The sequence below is a fragment of the Callorhinus ursinus genome, unplaced genomic scaffold (assembly GCF_003265705.2).
Source record: "Callorhinus ursinus isolate GAN/ISIS: 27379988/994484 unplaced genomic scaffold, GSC_fseal_2.0 scaffold66, whole genome shotgun sequence".
Classification (NCBI taxonomy): domain Eukaryota; kingdom Metazoa; phylum Chordata; class Mammalia; order Carnivora; family Otariidae; genus Callorhinus; species Callorhinus ursinus.
In genome coordinates, this window is record NW_027397128.1 from 4,352,934 (window position 1) to 4,365,512 (window position 12,579).

The window sequence follows — 12,579 nt, forward strand, 5'->3', positions numbered from 1 at the left end:
TCATTTTAGGGAAATTCAAGTTACTACTTTACCTTCCCTTCCTTCTAAATAGAGAAACAAGTTCCTCTTTCCACTCCATAAGGAACTCTATATTAAAACTGCTTAGGCTGACACTATTGCAATTTTACAAGCAGCCACTCAATGAAAAGGGAAGAAGGAAAGAAAAACTAAAAGGAGAGCTTGTGCTCATCTCATAGGAGGATATGAAAGTGGTACGTCCGCTTCTGTCTTGAGCTTTGTAGTAGGTGCCTGAGCAGGGGAAAGGGGGCCTAAATCAGCTTACTTTAAAGTCTGGGACTGGGAAAGTAATGTGTGTAGGAGAAGAAAAGGAAGAAATTACAGGACAGTGCTTATAAGCACTAGCCAGTAAAATACATAGCTAAGTTCTGACAGAAATGGAAAAAATTCTGTGATAGAGCACAAGATAAATTTATTGAAACCACATTGAAAGGTACTTTGGCAATTACCAGACTGGAAACCAGTAAGAGTTTTGGAGTCAGGAATGAGCAACTAGCCCATAGAGAAGCATGGATGAGGCTTCTGGAAACCCCATTTGGTACACTTCATTAGAGGTGCCTTCCATCTCCAATACACGTTAAAAGCCGAGTGACAAAATTTTTGGTTAAAGACAAAAAGGCAGTTTTCTATAGCCTGACATCAAATTTCAGTCCTCTCTAATTTTCTGTGAACAAGCCACACAAGAGAGATCTTCCATGGAAAGCACCAGCAATGGAGACAAATTGGTCCAATTTTTCTCCAAATTTCTGCCTAACAAATTGGGTCTTCTCACACCACCAAGGTTCAGTGCTAACAAATGAACCCTGCTAGACTTTGTAAACAATTTGTAAAGAATAGAAATCCTCAAAATCATGCCTTAAGACCCAGTCTGAGGGACAGTTTAAGGTACACACTAAACTACTTTTAGAATATGAACAGTCTATCTATCAGCTTTTATCTTAATAAACCCTTGAGAGAGAGACAGAATTTCCAACGCCTCTACAAAGATAGGCAAAAGTGAGATTGACAGAATAACATTTTTTGGCTGTGTGGTCATATATATAGTATAGTACAGTAAGTAATGTATAAGATTGGGTTCTTCCAGGTAAGTAACTATCTTCTTAGTATGTTCAATTCATCTTGACATTTTAGGGAATCAGGAAGGTTTGGAGGACAGAAGAAGTATTATCTGCTTAAATATATCCGAACATTACACAGAATATGGGGTATAGGTTATTCCAACTTTAGGAAACAGACATGCTTCTCTAAAAAAGGAATTTTGGAAAATGATATTTTAAACTCTTTAAAGGAATCCTAAGAATCCTAAGAAGTAGAGACTTCTTAAAAGCAGGTAACACTATCTTCCTGCAATTCATCCATATACTTGCAAATTTTCTTGTACAATGGATGAGCACTTGTAATAATTTAATAAATGATCTGAGAAAGTACAAGCACTTTCAGAAGGCTTGACATAATTAATAGATATATTTCACTCAACTGAGTAGTATCTGGCCCAATGCAAACTTAGGTCAACAGGAACATACAGAGTCATGGCTTCACATGACAGTGTTGGACTTGATTCTTTGACACTAAGTCAAGATATACTCTTTTCTGAGATGCAGTCACAGATGCATTTCAAAAAAAATATGGCACACAAAAGAACTGACCTGTTTAGCACCTGGCTTCTGCTCCATAGGTGTCATGGTGAGCGTTTTGGTCTCCTTCTCATACTGGCAGTAATATTTCACCCAGGATATTCCCAAAGCCCCTACAATGATAGGCAAAAGTGAGCTGACAGACTATATCCATTTGGCTATATGGTCAATACACTCCTAAGATGGAAATGCTATAGTCTGCTCTTCATAGTCATAGGGCTTCAGATCTAGCTCTAACCTTCCCCTGAACTCCAACCTTGTGGGCTATCGACCCACAGCACATATAGGGATCCTAATCCTCATCAAATGCTTTCCACATTTGCTCTAGCATGCTCCAAATAGCTCTTCTTGCCATGTCCCTTCTAAATGCTTCTACTGTTCATCCTATTGTATGACTTGGAAACATCTGTAATCTTCTGCTTCTTCTTCCCTGTAACCTGTCCCATTTGATTGGTGGTTGGGTTCTGCTCATTCTTTTCCCCACATGTCTCTCCTTCAGCTGCTTCCTCCTCTCCATCCCTTTTATGACTGAATTAGTTCAGGGCCCTATTGCTGAATTACTTGTAGATGTTTTATGATCTACTTCAAACAAAATAAAAACTCACCATTTCACTAATTAATTATGACAGTGGCCTTCTCTCTGATTTCCCCCATTTCTGATCACTCCTTTCTAGTCCATTCTCCATTCTTTAGTTAAAGGAATATTTTTTAAATACATATTTCTCTTTATATAATTTTTCTTATAAATCACGCATGGCTTTCCCACCGTCTCTAAACTCAGGTTGGCCCACAAGACCCTTCCTAATATGATATTTACCTTTCCTACTTTGTCTTTTGCCACCCTCTATGGTCCTGTCTCACTGAATTACTTTCACTTACCAAATAAATAGGTCGCCATATATTTTTAGTCCAAATTCAATACATACTTAAGAGTGAATGGGGTCACTATTAATAATTACATCAGGATGACAAGTGTAAACCAGGGCTATTCTTGGCAAACTAAGACCCTGCAAATAAACTACATCCTCACACACCTTTGTGCCTGAGTAACATGTGTATAACTGGAATTTTTCTTCCCCCCATTTTTTGCCTATCAAACTTCCACTCATAATTCAAGTCCTAATTCAAACATTGCTTCCTCAGTGAAGCGCTTAGATATATGCCCCAAATGCAGTACTCAACACATTTCCTTATAATTCTTGATATAGTTGTCTGCCTTCCTCATCAGACTATGAACTTCTTGGAGGCAAAACCAAGATTGGTTCATTTTTTTTTAAATCCCCAATGCACTGCATATTGTCTGGCAAAAAGTATGCTCGATAAACATTCAACTGAATAGCAACGTCATATCCATTTGACAAATTAGAAAACTGGGGCACAGAAGGACCATGTAGCTAGTTGATATTACAGCCAAGATTACAAAATCATTATTCCCACATCTTTTATAATACAGTAGTAGTTCTCAACCAAGGGCAATTTTGCCAAAGAGATATTTGGCAATGCCTGGAGACATTTTAGATTGTCACACCTATAGAGTGCTCTTAGAATAAAGTGAGGACAGGCCATAGATGCTGCTAAATACCCTACAATGTACATGATCCCCCAGCCCAAAACGTCAGCCCAAAGTATCAGTTGCACTGAGATTGAGAAATTCTGCAATGCAGAATTGAAGAGATAAACCTGAAAGGTGGAAGAACATATCTTTGAAAACCACCAAAAGTTAATTTCTCTAAGAGAAGAAAAGATGATAAGATCATTGTTTAAATGCCATGCTTTGTGAATTGCAGTAGTTTTTCAAACTGGTAACATCTGAATAGCCTCTTTTGCCTCTTCTTCTCAGGTATAATAATTCTGGGCAGGGCTGAAATCACAGGCTTTGGGAGCATTGGGTCATAGTTCATAAGGAAAATCAAAGAGCACATACAGATTTTCATAATGTAATTTAGGAAGCAGGAAGGCTTAAATACTCTGCAATATTCAGTGAATGGGTAAGTTAACCCGTGGTCCTTGGTTAGCAATGAACAACTGTCTTGCTCACTGAAAGCACAAGGGTTGTTGTTCAGTGCTTTAAGAGCAAACATGTGCTCCTAAGGCAGTGGAAGGTACAGGGTGTAGTGACAGGAGCATAGGTTTTGGCATTTCAGAGAACTGAGTTTACTCTTAGGCTTGCTAATTGATAGTTGGGTAACTTTCTTTTTTTTCCCTTTTTTTTTATTATGTTCAATTAGCCAACATAGAGTTGGGTAACTTTCAACTAGTGATCTCTCTAAGCCTCCATGGCCTCAAGTAAAATGGGTATGATAAGCGTTTTTAAAGATTAAATGAGATAGTATATTTAAAGCACTTAGCACCATGCCCGGTACATAGTAGGTGTAATAAATATTATTTTTCTGCCTCCTTTCCCCTACCTCCTTTTTTTTCCCCAGTCACAGTCATCAGAAGGATTAAATAATTAACAATCCCCATTTTGAATCACAGAGAAAAACCTTAGATCTTATCATCCCAAAGTCTTTGGAAGACAAATCCTTAACCTCCCCCTCCAATTTCTCCTTCCTTTTCTTTTTTTCACTGTTCCCAGACTCTTCTCCAAAGAGGTGTAGTTGTCAGGGGTCTGTAAACAATATGGGTGCCAGGAGTTTGGAGAAGCCAAGTGGCAGTAGGTGCTAGCCTACTGAAACCCAGTGGGTATCCTTGTATTCCCACACACATTTCTCTTGTGTATAGAGATAGCCTTCGATGGTAGGCTGTCCTGGAAGTTTGCATGTCTGGGGAGCTTCTTTCATCCTTTTCTTAAGTTCTTCCATCTCTTCCCGGGTACTGGAGAAATGATTTCTTGTCTGTGAAGATATTATCATTGTCACTATTATCATTATCACCATCATTACTAAAAAGCACTTATTGGTCATAGATCCAGTTCAGAGTTTTCTTGGTTTGCATATTATGTTACAACATAGCAAAAAAAAAAAAGAAACGTAGAACAACATAGTGACTAGAAAACAATTTTATGGAGTTTAACAGTGCTGAAGACTAAAAGGGAAACAGAAACATAAATAGCAATATAAACATAAAAACACATCTGGGAGAATTTTTATTCTAATGGGAATCACATAAGCCAATAAATAAGGGTTCTTAGAATTCTGAGCACCAAACTGAACTTCGCTTTACAGGATGGGAAACTGTAAAGAAGGTTTCCAAAGATAATATTATCATGGCAACTTCTAAGCTCTGCCTCAAGTAAAGTTACTGCCTACTTGACTCTGAACCAAATTCTGGCTATTAGGATAAAATACATGACAAGGTGCTATCTTTGAAGACAGGTCAATAGAAAAGTTATGTTTTCATTTCCATGAATAACAAAAGCTAATGGTAAGAAGAAATCTATTTAAACCTACACCACTAAAACACAATAGCAAAACACTGTTTGAAATGTGAGTATGAAAATCACTAGAGATAGGTCCTTAGTGTCCAGCCTCAAGACTGTTAGATCAGTCAAAAAGGTGATCTGAACTACCTTATCTTGTTGGGCCCACTCTATTGATTATCCTGTGAATGAGTTCATCATATACACAGATACAAAGTGCTGTTATTAAACTCATACTTTTCAAGTTCTATTTGGAGGAAGATTCAAATGATTAACCTGGTTATAGGAATATTTTATAAATCCATAGAAGTCAGGGGCTCTCACATTCTGGTGAAGGTGAGTACCCAGAAAGAAACAAAACAAATCTAAGTCGAGATCCTCCTAAACAACCAGATGAGGTTTATTTCCACTACCAACCTTATTACCAACCTTTTTCATATAAAAATACAGATTTTATGCAATGCAACAACTAGTCCACAGTCACTATCTCAGTGATGCCTTCTCTAACTGTGCCAAGCAGTCAAATGTTCCACTTTCTGTGCTTCCTTCAAATTGTTGGTCTTAACACTATTGAAACACTTATCACAAGGAATTATGATGTGTTCCAGTGTTTATGTTTCTTTCCTGTTCCCTAAGGAAAGAAAAATTAACGTACTTCATTATGGTATGTCCATGTCTGGCACAGAGTATATATTATATCCATAACCATTCATTAAATGTGGGTTAAATAAACAAATGAGAAAAAATATATACATTACAAAGATGGGAAGGTGGTGCCTATGGCCATCTACAAAAACCAGCATGGTAAAGAAGGTGAATAAAACCTTTATATATAATTTATTTAACTCTAGTAATTAATGAGAAAAGGAAGAGAGGGGAAAATGGGCATTCACGTTCATAAAACTCACAAGTGCCTTGACTGACCAACACAGAAGTAGCATAAGATCTGTGCTTAAAACAAGCCCATAGCTGGGTTCTGATCTGAGAGGGATGCAGTAAATTAGCAACATTTAATATTTATTGGATAAATAGAGGTGTCAGTGGGTGGAAGGGTAGGTTTGAACAACAATAAGCCTCAGGGGCACCTGGGTGGCTCAGTTGGTTAAACAACTGCCTTCGGCTCAGGTCATGATCCTGGAGTCCCGGGATCGAGTCCCACATCGGGCTCCCTGCTCAGCAGGGAGTCCACTTCTCCCTCTGACCTTCTTCCCTCTCGTGCTCTCTATCTCTCATTCTCTCTCTCTCAAATAAATAAATAAATAAAATCTTAAAAACAAAACAAAACAAAAAAAAACAATAAGCCTCAAAGACTGGTAAGAGTTGAAACTGGAAGAGCAAGCACACTAAAATATTTATGATCCACACTAGTATGTCCTGACAAATTGGCTAGAATGCAATAAACTGGGATTTCAAGGTCAAGGTCATTGGGGCTGAAATACAATTGGAATGTAGGGACAGGTAAAGAAACCCCCATGCAAACTCACATTCTGCAAACTGAGCTGGAGCTGCTGTTTGTATGGGAGAAAATCCTGTGTGAGCTCCACAGTCAAGCTGTTGGAAATGAAGAGACTATGAAGAAAGGCCAACACCTAGGGAAAATGTGTAAAAAATAACTTTATCACCAGTACCTTCTCATTACCAAATAAAGGAAAAAGAAACACGGAAAAGAAATTCCACATACCGAGTACAGTGTTAAAAGTAATTGTGAAAACACAAACAGGTCTACACATAGCTATTCTTTTATTAAACATTTACAATGAACTTACTTCCAGAATATAAGAACTACTAAAAATGTATTCATTCAGATCCTTTCCAGATAGCATATAAAACCATTCATAATTTGGACCAGATGGGAATAGACTGTATTTTCTCTCTATAGCCTCAGAATTGGCACAGAGTAGGTACTCGATATTTGTTGAATAAATAGATAAGTGAATAAATGAGTAAAGTAAGATTCTGTACCCTAATGAAGACTGCCCTAATGCTAAAAGATTCAGAGTGTGAGCCCATTTTCAAATCAGAAATGTTTCAGAGGGGTTTCAGAATAAGACATACAAATGATCAATAAAATTTTTTAATGTTGCAAATATTCAACCTAATTAATAATTAAATACACAGAAATAAAAACAATGGAAATATGATTTAATCTATGAAATACAAACCTTTAAACAATAATGCTCAATTCTGGCAATAGTGAAGTGTAATAATAGGAAGTAGTAATAACTGCTCTACTCATTTTAGAAAATAAGCAGGTAGGTATATGTAAATATGCACACAGATACACCATATGCATATACACATGCATATATTATAAATATAAACACAAACTATATATATATATATGTATATATACATAAACATATAACAACTATGTAAATACACACACACACACGTGTGTGTGTGTGTATAGGTGGGTGTGTGTACCACATACGTTGTCATATACAAAATCTTTCTGTTTCTCCTCCAAGCTTTCTCATCTCAGGAAATGACACTACCACCCACTCAATCAAGCCAGAAAGTAAAGAATCATCCTCAATATCTCTTCCACTCACATATCAATCCAAATCCTACCAGTTTTTCCACCAAAACATATCTCTAATCCAGACATTCTTTTCTGTTGCCACTTCCACCACCCTAACCCAAACTAACATCTTTTCTTGCCTAGACTGCTATAGTAGCCTCCTATTTGGTTTCCTTACTTGCACTTTTGTTCTCTTCCAAGCCATTCTCCACACAACAAAATCAGCTCATGTCATATCCAGCTTAACACTTATCAGTGGTTTACCACTCCACTTAGACTAATATCCAGACTCTTTACCGTGATTACAAGTCCTATGCCTTCCTATCATACATTATTTCCTGCCACGTTCCTTTTCTATCGCCTGTATCTAAAGGCACTTATCTTTTCATCCCTCGGGCATACGTTCTTTCCTAACTTAAGGACCATGCACACGTGTTTTTCTGTGTTTTAATATTATTTCCGCATTATTCATGTGGCCTCATCCTCTCTTTCTTTAGAACTTAAGTGATACTTCCAGAGTTCCTCTTTGAACACTTAATCTAAAGTAGCTGCCCATTCTTGTTATTTGTTTTAGCCCTTATCATAACTTACAATTAGTTTTATTTATGTGTATCCTTCTTTCCCTTCTGTCTACCCAATAAGAGTGTAGTCTTCATAAAGAGAGAAACAGAGTCTGTCTTCTTCACTGTAGAATACCCAGTGTTTAGCACAGTGCCTGACATATAACAGAAGCTCAATTATTTTGTGTACAAATAAATAAACACTTGGCTGCACACACATATATATGCAGATATATACAAATGTGAGGACAGATACACATGTACATAGATATACATGCTCATGTGCAAAACATATACATGTGTACACAAACCTGCACACAGGTGTACACACACCCACATCTACAAGTACAAAGACACACATAAATAGAGAAAGAAATATAATAGATACACAGAAAATTTGGAAGGAAAATGCCAAAATATTAACAGTGACTATCTCTGTATGGGGAATTTGTGATTTTTGTTTTGTTTTCCCTATAATTTTTTTCTAGCTTTTCTGCACCAAGAGTTAAAATTCAGCATAGTTGTCAAATCAAAGCATACCTCTTTTATAGTCAAGGAGACGTAAGTAGAAAAAAATAAAGAAGATAGAAGTAAAAATAGTACAAAAGGAAGTCATTGAGTGCAAGGGACATGAGCTCCTAGAACACTGACTGGCATATGATAGGCACTTTAGAAGATTTATGAAAGCATGAGAGCAAGGAAGGGAAGGGAACAAGGTAAAAGGAAGAGTGACAGAGAAATCAAAGGAGGGAGAAAAGGAGAAAGGAAGCAAGAAAAGAGAAGGAAAGAAAAATCATAGCTGGGGGGGGAGAAAATGGGAGAGGAAAAAAGGTGGGGGAGGGGAGGTAAGGAAGAGAGATAAAATATTACTAGTAAGAGAGCAAGAGTTACCCAAGCTAGTGTGTTTATTTTCTTGATATTCATTATTAAACATTAAATATCCTTCACCATCTTTGAAATTTCAATTTTATGGTCAAAGTAATCCACATTAACCTGGCATTTGGTAAATATTTCTAGACTATTCATCCACAGATAGAACTTACTGGCTCCACAATGTTGAACTTCTTGGACTCCTGAACTTCCTGGATTTGATAAACATAATCAAGGGAGGACTCAAAGAAATTGTGCCTCTCCTTGTCCACCTGGAGGTCTGCCTGTAGAAGAAGAGTAGCAAATGTCACATAACAGCATAATCATTTATGCAAGTCACTGCTTAGGGACTCAACAGAATGCTAGAGTTAGGGGAGAATTTAAACATCAAGTAATGATCTTAATTCTTTTATTTTACAGACATAGAATTATAAATCAAGAAATAAAAAGTGATCAATGTGAAACTTCTGGTTTCTGGTCCAAAAATTAAAAAGCTTGAAAGTTATCTCACCTATCCTCACAAGATAAATGATGAACAAGTTGAAAATGAACAACTCCCCTTGGAAACAACAGAGAATTGAAGTCAGAGGGCAAACAGTTGCCTCAAATATTGGATAGACAGTTGAAAATGGAGAATCAGAGCTTACCAGAGCGGAAGTCCAGAAGCAGAAACCTGTTACTGCAGACAATATCAGACTATCAGTTATTTAAGAATAACTCTCAGGGCCCTTGGGTGGCTCACTCAGTTAAGCATCTGACCCTTCCTTTCGGCTCAGGTCATGATCTCAGGGACATGAGATCAAGCCCCACGTCAGGATCCAAGCTCAGCGGAGAGTCTGCTTGAGAGTCTCTCTCTCCCTCTGCTCCTGCCACAACCCACACTCATCTCTCCTTCTCTCTCTCTCTCTCTCAAATAAATAAATATTTTTTTAAAAAGAATACCTCTCTAAGGAAATCCAAAGACAATGGGGAAAACAGAAAGAAAAATACCAGAGGAAATTCTGGCTTCTGAAAACAATAGCTGGAATAAACCAAGCATAGTCTAACAGCAAACTAAGCACAGCTTAACTCCTAGTCACATAAACATAAAGCCTTATACAAAAGGTCTATTTATCTCAGTTCCTTTTACCTGGAACATCATGCCTGGCTTTCAACAAAATAGTACAAGGCATTCAAAAGGGCAACAACAACAAAAACCAGTTTGAAGATAAACAACAAACATCAAAACCAAACTTAGATAAGGCAGAGATAGTGGATGGTGGAATTATTACACCAGAAATTACAGTAAGGGCTTTAATTGAAAAAGAGGAGAATACACAACAACACATGAGTAATATATGTGGATATGTGAAAACGTGAATAATCAAAAGGAAATGCTAGAAATCAAAAACAATAGCAGAAATGAAGAATGCCTTGAATGGGCTTATCAACAGACTGAACAAGGCTACAGAAAGAATCACTGAACTTGAAGATATGTTAATAGAAACTTCAAAAACTGAAATGCAAAGAGAAAAAAGAATAAAAAAGATAGAGTCAAATATTTAAGAAGTGTTGGGCAATTTTAAAAGGTGTAAGTTATGCATACTAGGAATGCCAAAAGAAGAAAAGGAGAAACATAAGGAATACTTAAAGTGATGACTAAAAATTTTCCAAAATTAGACAGGTACCAAACAAAAGATTGAGAAAGCTCAGAGAACAACAGCAGTATAAATACAAAAAAATCTACATGTAGGCATATCATATTCAAACTGCACAAAGTTAAAGACACAGAGAAAATCTTGAAAGAAAATCTCCAAGAGGAAACACCTTATCTAAAGAGGGGCAAGAATAAAATTTCTCTTAAGACACCATGCAAAGAGAAGAAAGTAGAGTGAGATATTTAAGATATTGAAAGAAAAATCACAAATTTAGAATTCTGTATCCAGTGATGTTATTTTTAAAAACGGAAGAAAAATTAAAGATTTTCTCAAACAAACAAAAATTGAAGGAATGTGTTGCCAGTAGAATAACGACCCAAGAAATGTTATAAGAAGGGTGCCTGGGTGGCTCAGTCGTTAAGTGTCTGCCTTCACCTCAGGTCATGATCCCAGAATCCTGGGATCGAGCCCCGCATCTGTAAAAAAAAAAAAAAAAATCTGTAAAAAAAAAAAATTATAAGAATTTCTTCAAGCAGAGGGAAAACTATATAAGTGAGAAATGCATTACCAACATATACAAAAGAAGAGCACTAGAGAAGGAATAAAGGAAGGTAAAATAAAATCACATTTTTTCTTTTTTTTTTAAGATTTTATTTATTTATTTGACAGAGAGACACAGCGAGAGAGGGATCACAAGCAGGGGAGAGGGAGAAGCAGGCTTTCCGCTGAGCAGGGAGCCCAACGCAGGGCTCAATCCAAGGACCCTGGGATCATGACCTGAGCAAAAGGCAGATGCTTAATGACTGAGCCACCCAGGCGCCAACATTTTTTATTTTTAACTAATCTTACAGATTAGAGTTTGTCCAAAATAATAATTGTAACAATGTATCTGGTAATTATAGATTATTAAAAAGTAAGGTGAATGACATCAATATTATATGGGACTGAAGGGAGAAATTGAAAATATTGTTATAAGGTTCCTGTGCCACAGCATTATGTTATTTGAAAGTACACATGCATTAATTGTAAATGCATATGGCAAAAAAGATTAACCACTAAAGAAAGTTTTTTAAAAAGTATAATTCACCCAGGGCCAGATGGCTTCCCAGGGGAATTCTATTAGACATTTAAAGAAGAATTAATACCTATTCTCCTGAAACTGTTCCAAAAAATAGAAATGGAAGGAAAACTTCCAAATTCATTTTATGAGGCCACCATTACCTTAATCCCAAAACCAGACAAAGATCCCATCAAAAAGGAGAATTACAGACCAATATCCTTGATGAACATGGATGCAAAAATTCTCACCAAAATACTAGCCAATAGGATCCAACAGTACATTAAAAGGATTATTCACCACGACCAAGTGGGATTTATCCCTGGGCTGCAAGGCTGGTTCAACATCCGCAAATCAATCAACGTGATACAATACATTAACAAAAGAAAGAACAAGAATCATATGATCCTCTCAATAGATGCAGAAAAAGCATTTGACAAAGTACAGCATCCTTTCTTGATCAAAACTCTTCAGAGTATAGGGATAGAGGGTACATACCTCAATATCATAAAAGCCATCTACGAAAAACCTACAGCGAATATCATTCTCAATGGGGAAGGGCTGAGAGCTTTACCCCTAAGGTCAGGAACGCGGCAGGGATGTCCACTCTCACCACTGCTATTCAACATAGTAGTAGAAGTCCTAGCCACAGCAATCAGACAACAAAAAGAAATCAAAGGCATCCAAATCGGCAAAGAGGAAGTCAAACTCTCACTCTTTGCAGATGATATGATACTGTATGTGGAAAACCCAAAAGACTCCACCCCAAAACTGCTAGAACTCATACAGGAATTCAGTCAAGTAGCAGGCTATAAAATCAATGCACAGAAATCAGTGGCATTCCTATACACCAACAACAAGACAGAAGAGAGACAAATCAAGGAGTCGATCCCATTCACAATTGCACCCAAAACCATAAGA

General features: G+C 36.9%; 1 protein-coding gene across 3 annotated transcripts in view; it reads right to left on the bottom strand.

The window, feature by feature from the left end:
• Positions 1 to 12,579, bottom strand: part of OPHN1 (oligophrenin 1) — a 498,955-nt gene that overhangs the window by 197,912 nt on the left and 288,464 nt on the right. For all 3 annotated transcript variants that reach the window (XM_073885819.1, XM_025860816.2, XM_073885818.1), the window contains exons 7-10: positions 9,138 to 9,248; positions 6,498 to 6,602; positions 4,360 to 4,489; positions 1,665 to 1,765 (exon numbers count right to left, since the gene is read on the bottom strand). In XM_073885819.1, the coding sequence (XP_073741920.1) occupies positions 1,665 to 1,765; positions 4,360 to 4,489; positions 6,498 to 6,602; positions 9,138 to 9,248 (447 nt within the window). The remainder of the gene's footprint in view (positions 1 to 1,664; positions 1,766 to 4,359; positions 4,490 to 6,497; positions 6,603 to 9,137; positions 9,249 to 12,579) is intronic.